Consider the following 21,278-nt stretch of genomic DNA (forward strand, 5'->3'; position numbering starts at 1 on the left):
ATAAGACCCGGTCTTATTTTCGGGGAAACACGGTATTCCAACTAGGTGAAGAAGGAATAGCAGGAATCAAACTATTACCAATTTTTAACTCCTAATTAAACAGTGGAACCTAGGCAATAATCATCAAAAATCATCACCTATTAATGGGTAGGAACCTTATTAATACAGATGGATACATAGTGTGTTTATTAAAGGCAAATTACATTATGACTCATTACATTATGACTCAGATCTGTAGATTATTGGGAGCAGGTGTCAGGATGAAGAGGAAAGAAAAAGGCAAACAGACCCACATGTATTTTTTAAAAATAGGTCACTCTGACTCCCATTACCATCCTCCATCCTCCAACCCAAACCACTGTTATAAATGCTGAAGACAGGTATGGCCCCAGATGATAGTTCTGAACCACGTATGAAAAAGCTACACATCTCGATGCCTCAGGCGTGTCTGCCATTCTCCACAAATCCTTTAAGACTTTCTAGAGATCAGAGGCTGTGAAGGTCAAGACAGAATGAGGTTGTAGGAGTATAAAGTCCTGATGACCACTAGCAATTGACAAGTTTAGCCTTGAAGAGAGGAACAAGAATACCATTCCTCTCAGACAAAAGCTAATCACTGAATGAAAAGTATAGGCAAGTTCAGAGGTAGAGGGAAAAGAAAATGATGGATTTCATACCCCAAGCTTCACATTTCTCAAAGAAATAGGAGGCTAGCCATCTGCTCCAAGTCAAGGGAAAAGAAATGAATCTCAGACATGAGAAAAATAGAAAAGATCTGAAACAGCCACCGTGGAGAACAGGAAAAGCAACAATAAGGGATGAGTAAAGATGCCAAACAGTATCAAGGGCCCATTGAGGTTAAAAAGCATGAATCTGTTACCAAGGCCATTCATACAGTTTTATATTTTCTTCAAAATTGTCTAGAGACCGCAAGATTATAGTCAATTACAATACAGGATAAGTGCTATAAAAGAGTAAACAAAGGATGCTATAATGTCAGAGAAGAAACGCTTGAGGTTCAGCGGAGGGTATAAATTTTGAAGAATAAAAAATTAGTCAGGCTTTAAAGGAGAGTGAGTCCTGTAACGTATGCAAAACAGTTTCTGCCTTCGAAAATGTAACACTCCGAGTTGACTCGGGTATCTTAAATAGTACGAATTTATTGTTCCTCTAAGGCTAATTGAACATTAAACTAAAACTTCTTATAAAGAAAATTTTCTTGCATCTGTAGTTAGATGCACAAGGCGCCAACTTCCTAACCTTTACATTTTTCACTAGGATAAAAAAAAATCATATGGGTAAATCATAATCCTATGGGTTGCATGTTAAACTTATAAAACAACACAAATTCGCTTTATGCAGAATTATAGTTAATTAATGCCATGAAAATTCTAAACAACGACGTTGTATTCTAAATTCCTTTGCTGGTATAAGATCCCTATAGTCGGCGCTCAATTAGGGTGGATGGCTTGACATTTTACCAAGCCACAAGCCAGAGAACGCTTGTCTTCACTGTGTCGGAGGCTGCAGCACCCACGGCGAGAAACCACTGGATGCACACGATCGGGAAATCAAAACAGAATCCTTCTGGGTACAGGGATGTATTCGGAGGTGAGGAATTCAAGAAACGGTTTACCCGAAAATGTCACAGCAAGAGAGCGTATTAGCGACTTCCCTTCATTTTCGACTACAATAAAACTGTGCGAAGTTCCTAAAAGCGACCCTTAATGTCACCCGCGAGTGCACTAGCCCCGCCTTCAGCCGCAGACACCGTCAACGCCGAGTGGCAAGCTAGCTCGGTTCCGCTCCTCCCATTGCAAAGGGAAGGTCAAAGCCGCGCAGACCGCCTAGAAAGCGCAAAAGCCGCCCAGGGCGCCGCTGCACGGGAGGGCCCAACCCTCAGCCTCGCTCCTCTCTCTCTAGAAACCTACTGTTCCGGCTTTGCCACAGCTCTGTAGAGTCTCACCTCCAACTTGTGAAGCTCCTTCTTCCCTTAACCACAAGACCCTCTCGCCTCCTTTTCCTGCTCTTCCTCCCGTTTCCACCACGGTCTGGGTAGCCCCAGTTACCTGATAACCACTCTCCAGGTCCCGTGTTTACATTCCTCTTGCCCTTTGCCACCCGGAAGCGGAAATTACCATGCCCGACCTCCGACCTGTCTACCTTTGGTATCTGGTCTCCCTAGATACAGTGTGGACCAACCTGGAGCGTCCGAACCGTCCTGAGAAAAGGGCTTGGAAGAAGCGAGTCTCAGAGTATTTCACATCTGCCAATCCCTTCCCCTGGACCACAAATCCCAGAACTCACTGCGGCCGCCCCCACCCCATTACCTTCTGGGAGTTGTAGTCTGGACCATCCGGGCCTGGAGCGCCCACTAGCAGCCGGCAAGAGTGTCGAGTGCGCGGGCACCCGCAGTGAGGGAGCGAGGGAAATGCGGCTGTGCGGGCTGAAGTGCGCTCAGAGAGACGCAGGCCGGGCCAAACTGTGTGACCCATCCAGTCAGCAGGTAAAGCTGGCGACGCGCGGGGAAAACAATTGGGGGGGGGGGCGGGGAATTTAGAGCATTAAGATGTGACCTTTCCCTAAAGGAGTTTATACCCTAGCTGATAAGGCCGGCAGGACAGAGGCAAAACTCATTGAAAAAGTGTTAAGGGAGGCAGATCAGGAAGGGCCATGGCTGAACTGTGGGCTTCCCGTGGGAAAAAGAAACAAGTTCAACTCAGAAGAGAGAATTGTGGCCTGAAAAAAAGCTGTGGTTCAAGTCTTGAAAATAAAATAAGTGGGGAAAAGTAACAGTGGAAAGTCTTTAGGAAATTGAAAGATTAAGATTAATTTATCATTGTAGTTACCTTGTGCGAAGAAAGCCATTTTTGTAGACCAGTCCCCTCTGTAACATTTCAAACTGGATAATTCTTTGTTGGAGGGAGAGGGGCTGTCCTGTGCTTTGGAGGATGTTTAGCAGCACTCTGGTGATCTCTACCCACTAGATGCCATTAGCATCCACCACCAGTTGTGGCCACCAGAACCGTCTACATTGTCAAATGTACCCGGTGAAAAATCGTTCTGCCACCCTGCCCCACTGAGAACCACTTATGTGAACCAGTGATTCTCCAAAGATGGTCCTCAGACCCGAGGGTCGCTGAGATCCTTTCAAAGTCATAACTATTTTCATACTAATGTAAAGGCAACATTTGCCTGAATTTTTCACAATGTTGACATTTGCATTGATAGTGGAAAACAACAGTGGGTAAAGCTGGCACCTCAGCTCGAATCAAAGCAATATAAACTATACTTATAGTCATAGTATTGTTTGCCACCACTCACAGTATGAAAAAAAAATGCAGCCACTCAAAAATGTCCTTTATGAAGCACTAAAAATTTTATTAAAATGACCCTTCAGTACATTTCTTTGTAATACTCTGTATGACAAAATGAGGGAAGTATTCATAAAGTACTTCTGCTGTACACTGAAGTATGATGTTTCAGGTAAAAGCACTTGTGAGATTGCATTATAAACTGAAATAGATAATTTCTTCATGGAATACAACTTACACTTACACAGAATGACTGACAGACTTAACTGGTTATTCAGGCTTGAGTATTTGACAGGCTTTCTTAAAAATGAACAAAGGGAGCCTGTTACTTCAAAACAACTGATAGTGTTGCCAGTGATAAAATTCAAGAATTAAAGCAAAAATTATGATTTTGGAAAACATATTTACTATAATGATCTTGACACTTCCCAATACTTCCATACTTTTCTGAGATCAGTGGTGACATCAGATGTAATTCTTATTTACATTGTTGGATTATATGCATCAACATTTGTTAAGACCTGCAGAAGTGAACTAGTATTTTCAAAATGATCAGTGCCTGATTGCGGTAGCCAGCATCCGGGATGGTCTCCCATTGACCCCTACTCCTGGCATTCACTCTTGGGTAGTTCCTTCCCACCTGGTACCAGGATTGTTCTGTGCTGCTTATGTAATAGGGCATAAGTGATAGTATATCACTTCTGATATTAATTATAAAAGACACTAAGGTGGTGGCAGTGTTTATTAAGCTGGGTAGAGGTTTACATGGCCATGTTCACTACAAACCTAAAACTGAATATTTATCGAGTCAAATTTATGATTTGTGCACTTTTCTGTAAATGCCTCTACACCAGTCTTTAAAGTGTGTGTGTGTGTGTGTGTGTGTGTGTGTGTGTGTGTGTGTGTGTATCCCTAACAAGACATTTAGAGCAAGATTTATGCCTTAGTCACATTTGTAGTGCTTGGTTCATAGTAGACATCTGAGGGGATATAGTTTGCAGAGTAATCAAATGGTGCTTGAAGCTGTACCCCTTTCTGGGGCTCTTTCCTAAATCTCTCAAATAACCTTGATCCACTTTACTCTGGTGTAGGCTACATCCACCCATCACTTCCCTACTTACTTTGGTCTATGTTCTTGATGCGCCTATTGATACATTTAGTACATTTAACTCCGCTGTTTATAGACCACATGATCCTCTTCCTAATTGCCAGAAATCCTCTAAATTTATCATGGTTAACATTTATTGTCTTCCACAATAAATACAACAGCTCAATATTGATTTTCAAACAAGAGAACTTCTTGTACAGTTGTACAGTCAGGGTAAATACCTGGAGTAATTTATGTAAGTTCCCTAAAAGAACCTTATGTGGTGTTCCTAATAGTCTTTAGTAGTGCTTTCTTAAAATCATCAAGCTATTTTAAAGATTTAGAATGCCAATCTAGCACAAGCCTTGCCTAACAATGTGACATTGGATACAAGATTTAATACTAAACTGAATTCTAACACCAACGGAATTCTAACCAAATCCAATGTTAGCAACCAGTGATAAATAGTAGTTGCTTTGGCTTTTATCATATATATCTTAATGTTTTGTTCAGATGGTTGATTTTTAGATGAAATCAAAACTAGTTGAGATAAAATCACATTTAAGTGCTAAAATCTGTTCAAGCACTGTATTTTATATTTAGGCATGTTGTTTAAAAAGGAAGGTGCACAGATGGTCAGCCATAAACAAGTGCTTTGTTTTGCATTTAGTTTTCCCAGAGATTAAAAAAGTTAAGCACATTGTAACAGATGAAAAATGTTTTTATTATCCATTTTCTAAATCAAAGTATTTTAAATTTTATACTTAAATATACTGTTTAAAACAAACATGAACACATCTCAGAATATTGTACCACAAAGATTGATTTCTACCTTACTACCAATTTACAGTTATGTTGTATGTGGAATTTCATTCATCTGGTCAGGAGAACTCAAAATAAAAATGAGAATTCTACTGTGGTGGGGGAGATGGAAGGAATTAAGGAGAAAATATTTAAACAACACTCATTTCTTTCATTCCAAATGTGCCAGTCATAGCATAGGTGCATAGAGTTCTACATCTAGTCATATTGCACCAAGGATTAATTCAGAGTGAAAGTATCACTACAAGGTCAAAAAGGGTGGGGGCAGGGGTATGAGAGGGCTGGATTTTTTTGTATAAAATCATTAAAACTCTGAAAAAACTACAAAAGCATATCAAGAGAAAATATAATCAAAGTAAAAGCAATGGAGTTTATTTCAGTGAAATTATTTTTAAATTAGATATGATATATTAAGCTCCCATATCCCCCAACCTGGTAGAAAAGTTCCTCTCAGTGAGAAATCATTTATTTTAATGGCAAAATTTTTACATATCAGTAAAATCTGTTATATTTAAAACTACGTATACAGTACATTTCTGGCAAAAACCTTATACGTCTTTCAGGTGTCAAGACAAAAAGTAAAAATATGGTTGCATAAAATCACAAAAAATATAAATTGCTGAAAAGATAATAAAAAAAGATTAAAAATCATTTGCATTGACTCGCTTACATCTTCCATTGGGAAGAATTTGCAGACTACATAAAATTTTGAAGTCTGATGCAACCTTGACATACTCAACCAAAAGCTGTCATTTCAAATATCCCAGCTTAAAAAAGAATTTACTGCAATAGTCTGTGCATTTATCATACTATGTGTACAAGTGCAATATTTAAATATCTTCAAAATAAAACTCAGTAACTAAAAGGACTCATAATAACTTAAAAAGAAGCAAAGTTTACAAAATTAACAATTTTTAGAAGGTCCTATTTAATTGGTTCCTCTTTTTGTCCCCCCCCTTCCCCACAACAGCTTATAGAGACATTATAACAATGTCTTAGTTCTATATACAAATTTGTAATTCTAAAAATACAGTCTTCTGTTCTTAACATCAGGAATAATGGTGCACTTAGAGAACCTATGTAAAATCAGTATCTTCAAAACAGAGGGCCACATACAAGTTACAAATACAGTTGTGAACTTATATTTAAATGGTACTCCTATTATTTTATACAGCTTTGAGAATCTTAATGAACAGAACAATCCCTGGACAAAAAGAAGCCAAGATTTTTCTTTTGAATTCAGTGCTGGAGCCCAATCTATAACTACAGTAACTATGCAAGCTATCATGACATTTGAGTACATTATTGTCTGATTATACAGATGCTCACTGTAAAAATAACCCTAAATTTAAGCCTTAAAAGAAAAAAGGTAGCTCTATTTGCAATGGAAAAAACGATTAATACAAAAAAATCAATTTCTTGAAGTTAAAATAGTATAAGGCAAATATGGGTAATACTTATTAGCATATACATGATACCAGTTTTAGCTGAGGTGACTTTAAATCTTCATTTACATCTATTATGTAATACTATTACTAAGAGGAAGATAATGTAAATCAGATATCTTAGGAAGATTGAGCATCTTTAGGAAGTTCCTATAATGTTACTTTTTACAAAGTAATTGAAATCCAAAACAATTGTGACCATTTAGAAGAATTAACCAATTTGTTCCATATTTTATCAAAATAATAATGTCATACCTGACTAAGGAGACATAACCAAAACTAATTGGATCTGGTTTGAAATAACCAGTTATAAAAGAAATTTGGAGGAAACTGGGGAAATCTAAATATGCACGATTAGATGACATTAGGGAATTACTAATTTTATAATAGAATTATGTTTTTTAAGGGAAATGTCATTATTTTTAGGACATGTCTAAATAGTTGAGGGGTGATAAGTATATCTACAACATCCAAATGATTCAGGGAAACAAAGCAGCTATACACATATATAACTATATCTATATATACATATAGATACAAAGCAAATATGGCAAAATGTTAATAAGTATTAAATCCAAGTTGTAGATACACATGTATACACCCTATAGCCTTTCAAATTTCCTGTTTTTAAAAATGTTTATAGTAAAATATGGGATAAAAAGTATATCTGAACATTTAAACAGTTAAGAGATATTCTTTTTGTGCACTGAATCAATTTAAAATATACATAATCAAATGACAAGAAATGTTTGCATACATTCAATACTGACTGACATGATAAGCAGAGGAATTTGTGAGATTGGCAAAAACATGATTTATTTACAGTATATGCAGCTCTTGTGACAAAAAGAGCAATTTATGTACAGAATAAAATGGGACAAATTAAAATTAAACTTAGTGCCTAGAGTATCTGAATATATTAGTTCTGTGTGTTTTTGGACTTGACCAAGCTAAAGAAAAAATTTTCACTTGTCTCCTACCTTTGATGTGACTTATACTATAGAATATTAAGAGGGGGACATGGAAGAGTCATCCAGACTGCCCCTACTGTTGGAAGATACTTGCTATTTAAAAAGTTAAAGAGCCCAGAAAGCAAAATCACCCATAAAGTTCTCTGGGGAGTCTAGGCAAATATTTATTGAGTAAATTTATGAAACAAATATATAACACATCAACATGTAATAATATATGAAGGCCTTTATGGTAAATTAATATTCTACAAAGCCCTGTGTATACTAAAATATAAAATAGCCAAAAATCAAGTGAGCCTGAGACCTATATTCTTGTGTGTGTTATATTATGCTATATGCCTACTGAACAATGAACAAAATTATCTTAATTCATTTTTGCACATTAGGCTTTTAACTATTAATCACGTTCCAATCCCTGTGCAAAATGCATTCCAAAAGGCCAAACCTCAGTTATAATTATGTATAACTTTATTATAAATGGAAGCATTTGGCTATGATTTATTATGCATGCTTATTGCTATCAAAGAAATAAGCAAAGTTTTAGGTTTACTGTGCAAGAATTTTAATTAGATTTGCACACATCTCAAAAAATTCTATTGTGTGACTTCCAGGTCTTGGAGTTAAGTCAACAGGAGAAGAGTCGAGTGAGGTCACAGATGAGGTAAGAGAAGCTTCTGTGGATTTTCCTTGAGCCTCAGCATCTGAATCATTCCTTTGGCAAGACCGATAGTTGCTAACTGACCCCGATCTCTGTGGTGTAGCAGTCCCTGATTTGGCTTCAGTAATTTCATCTGGGTAAAAAAAATTTAATTTATTATAATCCATCACACCCCCAAAAAAATTTTTACTACTATTTAATTTCCTTCTTTGAGTGTAACCATTGACCAGCTATCAAGAGCACATCTGTTTTGAATACCATCTCAAATAGAGGCAAAGCATCTCTGACAAATCACTCACCTTTTTTACGCACAGCGTGGATTCTGATGGCTAAGTGAGAACTGGGTACAGTATGGAGCTACTCATCAATTTTGCATTCCAAGATTAAGAACCCAATAAACTAAGAACTTGGGGGCTTAATAAACATCATTCCCTAGCAATAAAAATTAATCCCCATATTAACATTATAGAATAAATGAACTTAAAATTTGGAAGGAATCTTGGAAATCATCTCATCCAACTGTTTTCTCAATAAGAAAACATAAATCCCCAAAAGTTAAGTGATTTGCCATAAGTAACAAATGAACAGAGTCACCTAACTCTCATCTCTGCTTTTCACTCTCCCACTTTCTCTTCATATTTGATTTAAGATCTCGTAAAAGAGCAACAATGAATACAATCAAGGAAATGAACAAAAATCAAGGAAAAACTAGAGTTGGGAACACAACACAAAAATAAATGGTCAGTCATTCCACTGGTAAACCCAGACAGATGCTAGTAAACCTAAGGTTGAGAATTTGATCCAAATAAAATGAGAATAATAAAACCCATCCCATATCTCAGGCTGCATTAGTATGCATTAGCAGATAAATACCATTTGGACATAAAGATAAGCAGACAAACAGGATTGGCCAGTATATCACAGCTCAAACCTATGTCTTTTTGATACTGTCTTTGAGTTTATAAAAACAAAGTTCATAGGTGAATCTAACCTAATAACTCCACACAATCTTAAATGAACAAAAATGGCAACATATCTTAATTTACTTGGCCAATGAAGAACTGCCATAAACATTTACCTAATTAAAGGCTTTATTTGTGAAAGAACTTTTATATATACAGTTATATCCTTTCATAACGATGACGTAGAGAAAGAATATTTACTTGCATTATGAGTCAAATGTGTTCCAACAGGCTTTTTAATAGATAAGGTAAGTTAGGTGTAAGAGCATATACATGGAAATCTGCACTGATGTAAATTTCAAACCACGTCATGATAAACATACCAGTTACTGTAAGTCTCGTAAGTAGTCTACTTATATATATATATATATACACTTTGGTATATATTTTTCCCAATTAAAAAAAAAAACTCAAATATCTGCTTTCTACAATTAATTTATTACCTCAATCAAAATAGTTGAGAAGGAAATATTCTGGCAAACTACACATAATAATAATCAGAGATATATATTTTAAGCATACATTTTCATTTTTAAACTATTAAAAACAGTACAACAGTCTTCAACATAATTAATGTTTCTTTAATAAATTTCACTAACGTACTTTAAGATCTTACAGTGCAATAGGGTCATTATTCTGATGACCAGTTAAAATACCTAATTTAACATTTTAAATATTTCAGTGATTTGATCATCAGGTTGTCTGTGATTGTTTAAGACAGTTGGTAATAGAAATGTACAGCAGTCTAGGTTTAAGATTGGCAATGTCACTTTTAGCTAATTGATAGTTATCTTGGACATAAAATGCTTTAGTCTCGGGAATCATACATTTCACACAAAAGTGATCCATTATTTACTTTATTGAAAGGGAAATAAAATTGGAATCATGTAACTCTCACAAAAATTATAATGGATGCATATCTCTGATTATGTTTCTAGTGTCAGGATAGGAGGAAAGGGCTGGTTCAGAGGAGAAGAATAATCAGAAATCCATACAAAACATTTCTCTCTCAGTACCCGACAAGAAACCCTACTCAGCAAATAATTCCTAGTACTGTGAGCTACTAATCAAATCTATTTATAGTGCCTTGACTCAACTCTAAAAGCTAATAACTATAATCCTTAAATGAAAAATTAAAAAATTTATTAATATCAGATATGAAAATTATTTCATAATAAAAACATATAGAAAAGTCAACATTTATTTCTAAGTAAAACATTTTATCTTACCAGAATGAACCACATCAAAAAACAAATGTGGCAGAAACTATCACTTTAGGATCAGACTGCATCTGGCTTTAAGGATTCTACAAGATAATCTTAAAAAGATAATATATACTCTAAGATTACAAGAATAAAAAGATTCACAAATGATGTCATCACAAAAGCACAAGAATCTCATTTTCCATTCTTTTGCTATTGGGTTACTAGGAACAGTTCAAGAAACTTCAAAAGAATCAAAGTGTAAAAGACCAAATTAAGTAACAAGGTCTAACATGTCATCTATGGTGTTTTGTGATGTACATACCATCAATACTACGGAAATCCAATAAGTACGTTCTACTATCCACTTGGTATAACTGTAGACTCATTTTGGAGTATGTACTTGTCACAGGATTCTTTCTTCGAACACGCAAATAATACGGGTTTACAACCTAGCGTATGGTATGGATGGACAAAAATAAAGTCAAAAGCAATTCTTTTATAAAACACTTTATAGACTACAGGTTAGCCAAATGTGCTAATAATCAGAATGCTTTCTTTCCTACCTTCCATTCATAATCCAGTTGTTTAATTGCTCTACAAACTTCTGCCATGATATCATTTGGTCGACTTTGACTTCTAATTCCCAAATGCCATTTTGCTTTCCTTACACCTTGGTGTTTGGATTTCTGTGGATTTAATTCATCGAGGGTATGGCGTGCCCTTGGTGTTTCAGCAACCAAGAATGGTACTCTTTCAGGATGGGGCCGAGTCAAATGGTGATCATCGAGAAAAGAATCAGGTGGGCTTGTTGCCAAGTAAAAATCTTTGGCCTCATTCATTATTCTCCTGTTATCTATTATGAGGTGGTAGGCAACTGCCAAAGGGTCCTGGTGATTTCTGTTATACAGGCAGCTGAGAACCTCCTCTTCTGAACATTCAAATTTTTCACATACTTCTTTTAAGGCTTCATCATCAATCATGGTCGAACTATATGATGGATCCTCAGGAAAGAGATATTTGGGAAGATCCTGTTTAAACCATTCATGTTCCCTGAGAGAAAATGGCAGGGTCAGAAGGATTCTGAGTAAAGATGAGACTGAAAGTAACTGGGGAATTTACGATATGAATTCATATATATTTATACTCATACTGTATTATTGTTTCTTTAAACTGAAATTTTCCTCTTCTGGCTCACATTTTATTGTATATATTGGGAGAAATGCTGCAGCTTCCCTGATTTTAAGAGGGAGAAAGCACTGCTGTAGTAACAGGAAAAGAAATGTCCATACTTTAGATTATTACATGTAAATTGTCAAAAATGTGTAGAACACAAGAAAAATCATCTCACTTAGATATTTTTAAACATAAATTTTAGAAAATGATTTGTCCTTTTCATCAGATAGTAAAATCATGCCCTGATAGTCTCACACTCTCTTTTTTAGCTAGTCTACAGCATATGGAGTAAGTGGAAAGGGATCAAGTTCTTAAATTCTACATATAATCTTTCCTCCTTCTTCAATATCCTAATGCTTTCTTGTTTACTATTCCCAGATCTACATCTGATTGTTTTCTTCCTTGTCCCTCCATCTCAGAGAGATGTGCTGTCTGGCCATTATAAGATCAAAGGGACATTTCCATAGGGGGGGAAAAAAGGAAGGAAACAATGATGGTAGAAGAAACATAGTTTGCAGTGATTTTTTTGTAAAGTCTTCATCAGAAATGGCTCACCCAAATTTGATAACATTTTTCACCATCACTTTTACTTATTTAAACTATTAGGTTGAACCATATGAAACTGGCAATACTGATAAATTTAACTACAAAACAGCAATTTCATATGTGATTTAATCTCTACTACTACCAAAAAAGTCATTGATTATATTAAAATTTTCACATTCCTTGAGATGAACAAAAGGAAAAGATATAGTAAAATTCATGAGATTAGAACTCAAATAGCAACACATAAATTTACTATTAAAAAGTATTAATTCTATGAAAATACATTAAAAGACAAATATGAAGCATATTATAGAAAACTTAAAGAACCACTACAAAAATCTAACACCCCATCACTTTTTTATTTTCTATTAGTTTTTAATTTAAAAAGTAATATAATGTTCACTATTACAATTTCAAAACAAATAAAGATGATAAATAAAAAGTGAAAGCCCTCCTTCCTACCAATCTTGCTTCCCTAAGATAGCCAGTATAGTGTGTATTTTTAGATACCTAAATAAATGAGTCTATACATTATTTTTAACATAAAAACAGGATTACATTATACATACTGTCCCACAACTTTTTCTTTCACTTAACTTGTATCATTGATACTATTAGATCTGATCATCTCCAAGTTGCTTTATTACCTGATATCTTTGATTGTGGCCCTCTTCATGGGATCCACCTGCAGCATATGTTTCAAAAGGCTAATCACAGAAGGATTTAAATACTGAGGGGTATAAAAGATTCCATCACATATCTTCTTAAAAAGAGTTGGCACATGATCATCATCAAATGGAAGGGTTCCACATAATAAAGCATAGAGAATAACCCCACTGCTCCATATATCTACCTCTGGACCTGCATACAATCTGTAACAGGAAATACCCAGTGGATTAAATAATCATTAGTGACTGAAGAGTCAATCATTTAATCAAAACTTTTAAATATGGATACTTCATAAGGAATTATTAGTCAGAATATAGTTTCTATAATAGCTGCTATGTACTTACTACACATAAAAGATTGTATCAGTATTATCTTTGAAAACAAAAATCAAGAATTTTTTTTAAATTACAGACTATAGGGCCAGACGGTGGCTCAGGTGGTTGGAGTGCTGTGCTCCTAACACCAAGGTCCCCAGTTCAATTCCCACGTGGGCCAGTGAGCTGCACCCTCTACAGCTAAGATTGTGAACAACGGCTCTCCCTGGAGCTGGGCTGCCATGAGCAGCTGGAGGTTGGCATGAGCTGCCGTGGGCCACCATGTGCTGCCATGAGTAGCTGGCGGCCAGCATGAGTGGCTGGCAGCTGCCGAGAGCTCCCATGAGCCGCTGACTGACGACTGGCGACCAACTACTCCAGCCGGGAGCGGGCGGGGGGGGGGGGGCCCACAAGGCTCATAACACCAGCATGGGCCAGAGGGCTGTGTCCTACACAACTAGACTGAGAAACAACAGCTTGAACCCGAGTGGGAGCGGGGCAGAGAGAGGGGGAGGCAAAATTATGGACTGTAGGTAAAATTCTATTCTTACTACCTTCCTGTGGTCCTCCATGAGACCAAGGGCCAAGCCTTGAACAAACAGATCATCCCTGAATTTAAAACTATTGTTGTTTGGTTACAGAGGAGAGATTAAATGATCTTTCATACCTGAGAATATTCTTTACTGATGGCCTCTAAACCAACTCTCCCAAATAACCCAAGACCTCCTACCAAGGTAAAAGGGGCCTGAGGCTGTGGAAGGAAGCCAAGCTAACTGGTTCACAGAAGATTCTAAACTCCTATTTGCAATACACTAGATTAGGTGCAGACTAGTTAGATAATCCATCCAAAGTCTGGCTTCAGAGAAAAGATTTCTTTAAATTGGTCAAATCAATTGTTGAAATGATCAATAAATACTATTTTGAAAGTAAAAGTTTCCATTCATCCAGACCTCACAGAAAAGCTTTATCCAAACTAGGAAAGTTAGACTTCAGTCATGGCCCATTACATATATGTATAATTACAATACATTTGTTTTTATTTATTTAGCACTGCCCCTAGTATCTAGATCCTGAATTGTTTTCTTCACAGAAGAATTTAGACAACACAGATGAAATCATTTTATAAAGAATTCTGAACATTAAGTTAATTTTAAAAGAGATAAAGCTTGATAAATCAAAAATTAGGATACTTCTGCCTTATTCACAGCCATGACTTTACAGAAATATAATTTCTCTGAGCAGGCTAAGCAAGCAAGTGTCTGAAAATAGGAAAAAAAAACTACAAAATTTCTCCATTCTGAATTAATATAAGGATGTGAAACATTCAAAGAAATGTGGTTTGAATAAAAGAGAATTATAAAATCTAGTAAACAAAACCAACCTTCTCTGCTTTCAATTTCAGTGTTATAGTGAAAAATAATTACTCTTAAAAACTTAAATTTTCCTATCATCTAAACTATTCAAAAAGCTGTATGGTACAAAGATCTTCGTGTTCTCAAACATGAGGTTGGTAAATTGAGAGATTAGAATTCTTATAATATTGCAGTCTCTAGATTTTAAAAATGAAAATTCAAAATAAAGTCTGAAGATTTTATTTTTACTTGAGTCCTGTTCTCTAGGACACCTTATCATAAAACATTAACCTACTACAAAATGCCATCTATTTGAAAAATTAAAGCTACACATTGCACTTTTTTTTTTTTTCTTTTTCCTTCAAGGATGGCGCAGCCCACAGTGGCCCATGTGGGGATCAAACCAGCACCACGCTCTAAACAACTGAGCGCACTGGCCACCCCTACACATTACACTTTTAATTCTTCACCTAAGTAAACAGTAAGCCACTTCTAACTACTAGATATTTCTGTATTATTCAATTTTTTAATGTCTTACCTATCTTTAAAACTCACTAGTTTTAAACCTTCAATTTCTTCTACCAGTGGGAAAAAAGTGTACGTACGGACTCTCATCTAAGTATTTTAACATCATATTGACCCGGATACCAACATTCTCCTCTCTAAATGGAGTCCTTAATCTCTTATGTTTTATTCTTAAAGAACACTTTTTTGAAAAGAAAATAGTAAGTCTGAAATTTCTTTCCTTTCACTAGAATCAAACACTATACATTATAGACTAACAAAATCTAGGAGAAAAAGACAATTACAGATGCATGGGGGGAGGGGGTCAAATATTACCTTCCTGAAATTACTTCTGGTGCAGCATAGTTGGGTGAGCCACAACTTGTTCTTAAAAATTCACCATCTGACATCATGTTTGAAAGACCTGAAAATGCACAAAATCAATTACTCAAGATTTCCCAAGGACAAAAATAAAAACAAAACTCCATTAAACAGTAAAATTGAGTTTGCAATAAAGTAATAAATCATTTTATTCTTTGCTACAACAAAATCCTACAGTCTTTACTGTTCCCACATAGTTTTCCATTACGCCCTAAAAATTGAAATCTTTCAACATTTAAAGTTAGTGCATTTTTTTGGAGTTTAGTGAGTATATATCAAGCTATTGGTTACTAGAATAAACTTGGCATGTTTAAGTTTTATTAATACAAAAATTACAAGAAAAAAATGTAGAACAGATGAGAATTAAAAGTTTCGGTTAACCCTTGTTCTGATTCTTTAAAATAAATGATTATTTTCAATATTTTCAATAATCATTTTGAAAACCAAGGCACCTCTGCCTTCTCAAAAATGCACTCTACAAAAATAATTATGGCAATGAGGAATAAGGAGGTCAGTCACCAAGAAACAAATCAAAAAAACAGCTCGGGGCTGCTTGGCACTGTTCAGTTAATCTATAGATTAAAAACTATATATTCAAAACTGAGGAAACTATTTATAACAGTCTCCTCTGATCTGAACTGAAGCTAAGCAAAAGAAAGTTGCAGAGATTCCTTTTTCTCTTAGGTTTAATAATGTGAATGACAATTTATATAGGAAATAAAGAGAAGATAAATTCATTTTTAACTATCCAAATAATGTTCCTCAAGCTGAAATTATTTTCTATCATTTAAAATACGTTACCTTTTTTCCCAAAATAATTTTGTCCTTATAGTTTACTTTCTGGTTTTCAAAGTTTGAATAACTAACTCCACCCGGTCTTTTTCCTTTTGCTCCATAATTGATCAAAACAACACATTGGAAATCAGGTCACTAACTTCTCCTTTACATATAATAAGCTCTTTCAAATGTCTCTGTCTCTACTGCCACAAATTTAAATTGTTTACATACTGTCACAAAACTCAATTTTAAAGACATAAAGCTAAAAAAAGAGAATGCCTCATCTTTTTCCTTTTTGTATGCTCGTGAACAAAATGGTGAGGCTATACTACTTTCGGATATTCACTCTATTATTATACATGAAAGCAAAAGTTATCTGAAAAATGCTACTGATGTTCGTTAAACATAATGAACATATGAAACTATAAAAATCTCCTTACCAAAATCAGCTATCTTTGCATTCATGTGTGCATCAAGCAGGACATTTTCAGGTTTCAAATCTCTATGAACCACCATATGCCTGTGACAATAATCCACACCAGAAAGGATTTGTTGAAACAGACGTCGACTTTCTTTTTCATCCAACTAAGAAAAGTAGAGAGACATCTTAAAAGAGTATCTTTCAAAAGAAATCATCCTACCTATAATTCTCCAACCTATAAAACGGCCAAAATGCATGAAACCTTCCAAATGAAACTCACTCAGGAGATACTCTGGAAATGCAGAGGAGATATATGCAGCACAAAACAGAAATGCTAAGAGGATCTTGGAACCCAAATCAGTAATTCAACTTTCTAATGTTATCCCTCTCATGACTACATTGTAATAGCTTGCTTTCCTTATATCTCATGAGCTATTTCAAATAATTTCAATTTCTACTTGAAACGAGTCAAAACTAGGCATGTTTTCCCCTACAAGTTCAAAACATTTAATCGTCCGTTCCTTTAACAAATATTCATTGAACACCTTCAATGTGCCATGCACTGTTTTAGACAGTTATGATAAAGAAATGAATAAGACAAAGGACCTAATCCAGTTGATGAAAACACACAATAAACAAGTAAATATAACATCAATGAGTGATAGTGCTTTGAAGAAAAATAAAGCAGGATAAGGGCACAAAGTGTTATGTTGTGGTGGGGATACTATTTTAAGACCACATGGGGAAGTAACATTTAAGCACTGGTAATGAATTAGCAAGCAACCATTTATTATATGTACTGAAATAAAACGTTAATTTTAACAAAAGAAAATCCTTAATTCATTTATTTTATAAAACATGAAGGCATTTAGCTTTAATCTGCTTACTGAAAAAAGTATTTCTTATGATGCAATTACTTTTAAAATATTCTTTAAAAGCTTCTCTTTCCATTTATCCATGTCTTCTTATGTTCTTTTCCTTTAGTGATAACCATTACTTGAACATTTCCTGTTCCCAAGAAGTCATTTTTAATAAATAAGGTATTAATCCTCTAGGCAAAGGACTCTAATATGCAATTCTCTAACACAGGTCACAAATTAGCATTCTAAAACTAGAGTCTTATACCTTAAGTGACATGGATAATCGAGGAAAAAAGATGAAATAAATTTTTTGAAAGCAAAATGAAAACTATCAAAGTACCATGAGATACCCTTCCTCTGAAGAAAATATTAATGTGTCAGCAATTTAATTGATTAAATAAAATGTAAGAGGTAAAATAATTAGATAGGCTACAAAAATGAAGATTATACATGTTAATAATGCAGTACAAAAGATGAAGAAGGGGAAATCTACAAAGGAAGATTAGAAAAGTCAAAGCGTATTTCCAGTTAAACATGGCATACTGAACCTTCTGTCTACACTCCTTGCAATATCATTAAAATGACATCAGCATATAAGGACAAAATGAGCAAGAGAAGAGACAGCAGAAATCAAGAGGAGTCACTAAGCTGGAGAGTGAACAGTGATAAAGACTTCACTACACTAGCCAGAGGAAGCTGTCACCTAAACCTACAGGGACAGAAACCAATAATAAACTTGTCTGCACACCGAACCCTGGAAAGGCTCAGAAACTGGAATCATTAGGAATTTCTAAAGGTAGAAGTGAGAGGTGGGCTGAAAACAAGGCAACGGGTTGAAGTAAGACATTGTAAACTCAGCCCTACTGGGAAATAAGACCCATGATTTACTCTTTAATAAGGATGACCCAGCTCCTCAAGGAAGCCAAGCAGGGATGAGGCACCAGAAGGAAAACATGGGCATTGAGTGAAAGTCAACATACTAACTAGTGACACCTGCAGCCCTCTTCCCCATTCTGCTTCCGAGTACTGGCAGCTAAGATGATGACCTCAAGGAAATTGCAAGGTTCTTCTGAAGCAGCTATCTGATCTAAGGAAAGATATTTGTAATTACTGACAGTTGGTGTACCCTAATAAAATGGACAGGACCCTACCTAATCAACCTACGGGGAGGCCCACTACAATAAGTTCCACCCACATAAGTTTGGCATTTAGTACCTCACTCTCAAATGAGTGGACAACCAAGAATCACCAAACATCTGAGGAAGGACCAATATACAAAAGACAAAGACCAATAAAATGAACAGGGGGGGAAAGGGGGGGAACGGAGCAGGGAGCACAGAACATACAGAAACAATACGGAGAAAAGAAGAGAAAAAAAATTTTTTTAAATGAATGGTCATCTTCAGACATACAAGATTATTACATCTGTGGAGCAAAAATAAGCTATTTAAAGAAAAGAAAATTTCAAAAAATAAGAAAGATCTTTGAAATAGAAAATATGACAGCTGAAATTTTAATATGCAACAAGTAAAAACTGAAGAAAATTCCCATAATGTAAAGCAAACTGACCAAGAAATGTAAAAGGGAAGCAAAAAGAGAAGGAAAACAAGATACCAATTCAACTTGTGCCTGTTTCCAGTTTTCCAGGCAGAACATGGGGGTGGGGGGAGGCACAGTTACAGTGAATAGAGAAGGGGCATACCTGAAATTTAAATGAATCATGTTAATCAAAATTAACTTGGTTAATGAGTTTGAGTTTGATGAAAGTAAACATGCTATATAGCACAAATGAATGAATGATTTAAAGACCTTTAGACTGGGCGGGAGAAAAAACTGGATTCTCAGTACTAGATGTGTCTCTTCCAGAAAGAGGTTTTTCCATACCATATACCCAGATGTGAGAAAAAGTATGGGCAGGGGGCATTCAGTTTTTGTATCTATAACTTAAGATACGTTCAAAATGTCTTCTAAAGTTCCTTCCAACTCTAAATTCTTTAAGTCTAATTCCTACCTCCTTCATGGAGCCTGTTCTTACTACTTCAGGTACATCAGATTTCTGAAACCAAAAAATGAATGCAATTTACATGTGGCTAGGTTTGACTGGTAAGGCCTAGATCTTTAAGTATTAAATAATACATTTTGTAAGGATTAAATATATACTTTAGGATATATATTAAAAGTATTTGTATGCCCCCAAAGCATTAAGTCTGAGGATCATGAGTTCTGGGGTCTCAATCCAATTCTGTCAATAAATCATGTGACCTTGAGCAAATATATAAACTGTGAGTCTCAGTTAACACATCTGTGTAAGTAGCCTAAGGAGATAATCTCTAAGGGCCTTACTAGTTCTAGATTCTAAACAAATATATGACTAAGGAAATTGGTTACTAAGTAGACCTCTTAACAAAATTGCTTTCTGACATCTTGAGGCTAGTAAGGGATAAGGGGAGTTACAAAATAGATACAGGATTAAATCAGAACTGCTTACCCTTCCATTTTTACAGATATAATCAAATAGCTCTCCTCCTGAGACATATTCCATCACCATGAAAATATCAGATGGTGTACTGATGACCTGGTACCTGGTGAGAGAAAACATTATCTACCAATATTAAAACATGTATATTCATTCATTCAATTAATATTTACTAAGCACCTGTAATATTCCAGGTACTCTGCTAGGAGCTGAGCAAACTGCAGGAAACAAAACTCTGCCCTCGTGGAGTTCATGTTCTAGGAGCCAGGAAACAAACGTTAAATAAATAAGTAATATGTCAGGTGGTGGGACGTGCTATGAAAAGAAACAGAGCAAACTAAGGGAATCTTTCATACGGGTTGTTCAGGGAAGGCCTCTCTGATACAGTAATATTTGAGCAGAGTCTCAGGGAAGTAAGGGAGCAAACTGCCGTTATCTAGGAAGAAGGTGAACCAGGCAGAGGGAACAGCAAGTGCAAAGTCCCACAGGTGGAAGCTTGCCTGGCATGGTCAAGCAGTGGTAAGAAGCTAGAGCAGAGTGAGCTGGGAGAGGGAAACAGGATGTGGAGTCAAAGAGGTAACTGGAGACCAGACACAACCTTACAAGCCATGATGAGGCTTTCTTTGGCTTTTACTCTAAGGAAGATGAACTTTTAAGCCGTCGCCATGTGATCTGGCCTATTAAAACGGTAAGTATGGCAGTGATGTGAAGAACTGAGTATAGATGGTAAAGGGAAAGCAGGAGGCTCCCAGCAGGCCATGAGAGATGAAGGGAGCTCAGGCTGGGCTGATGGCAATGAGGAACGGAGATGCAGTCAGATCCTTAGATATACTGAAGGAAGAAATGAATGGATGGCAGGAAGGGAGAGAAACGGATGTTAAGGATGGTTCATAAGCTTCTGCCCTGAGGAACCAGGTATTAATAGATGGTGAACACTGTGGGAAGAGCAGCTTTTGGATGGTAACAGAGTTTAGTGCCATGTCGAGTTTCACGTGCCTCGTGGACATCCAGATGAAGATGTAAAGTAGGCATATGAGTCTGGAGGTCAGGGAAGAGGTTTCAGAGCAGATGTGTATTTAGGGGTCATTGGACCTCAACAAATGAGAAGAGGTGTGAGGGAAACATTTTGAGTCAGCCAGTTCATTACAAAAGTCTAAGCAGTTTTAATTTATGGCCTGTACAATAAAGCTGAGCAGTAAATAAATGATCTGAAGCCCCTACAACTGGCAAGTGTAAAACAACAGAATGTTATTGCCTTTTTGAAATACTGTACTCCTAATATTCTATGTTTTATCAGATGTAAGCATCACGGGGGAAAGCCCTTTCTGAGGCACTGTCTCC

The 21,278-nt window shown here is 35.9% G+C and overlaps 2 protein-coding genes across 9 annotated transcripts in view; both read right to left on the reverse strand.

Annotated features, from left to right (window-relative positions):
- The window catches only part of TTC33 (tetratricopeptide repeat domain 33), a 35,481-nt gene extending 33,116 nt beyond the window's left edge, over positions 1-2,365 (reverse strand). Inside the window, exon 1 of one of the 6 annotated variants that reach the window (XM_033109818.1) lies at positions 2,203-2,365. The gene's annotated coding sequence lies outside the window, so the exon portion shown is untranslated. Of the gene's footprint in view, positions 1-1,481; positions 1,590-1,636; positions 1,734-1,931; positions 2,153-2,202 lie in introns of those variants that run through there. The other 5 variants (XM_033109816.1, XM_033109815.1, XM_033109817.1 and 2 more) reach the window with 5 other exon arrangements.
- A 2,505-nt stretch (positions 2,366-4,870) lies between these two features.
- The window catches only part of PRKAA1 (protein kinase AMP-activated catalytic subunit alpha 1), a 28,303-nt gene continuing 11,895 nt past the window's right edge, over positions 4,871-21,278 (reverse strand). Inside the window, exons 4-10 of one of the 3 annotated variants that reach the window (XM_033109813.1) lie at positions 19,950-20,043; positions 16,621-16,765; positions 15,359-15,446; positions 12,831-13,055; positions 11,028-11,514; positions 10,787-10,913; positions 4,872-8,430 (exon numbers count right to left, since the gene is read on the reverse strand). In XM_033109813.1, coding sequence (XP_032965704.1) covers positions 8,186-8,430; positions 10,787-10,913; positions 11,028-11,514; positions 12,831-13,055; positions 15,359-15,446; positions 16,621-16,765; positions 19,950-20,009 — 1,377 coding nt within the window. In that variant the 5' untranslated portion in view covers positions 20,010-20,043 and the 3' untranslated portion in view covers positions 4,872-8,185. Of the gene's footprint in view, positions 8,431-10,786; positions 10,914-11,027; positions 11,515-12,830; positions 13,056-15,358; positions 15,447-16,620; positions 16,766-19,949; positions 20,044-21,278 lie in introns of all 3 variants that reach the window. The other 2 variants (XM_033109812.1, XM_033109814.1) reach the window with 2 other exon arrangements.

The sequence above is a fragment of the Rhinolophus ferrumequinum genome, chromosome 7, assembly GCF_004115265.2.
Source record: "Rhinolophus ferrumequinum isolate MPI-CBG mRhiFer1 chromosome 7, mRhiFer1_v1.p, whole genome shotgun sequence".
In the NCBI taxonomy this organism is placed as follows: Eukaryota; Metazoa; Chordata; class Mammalia; order Chiroptera; family Rhinolophidae; genus Rhinolophus; species Rhinolophus ferrumequinum.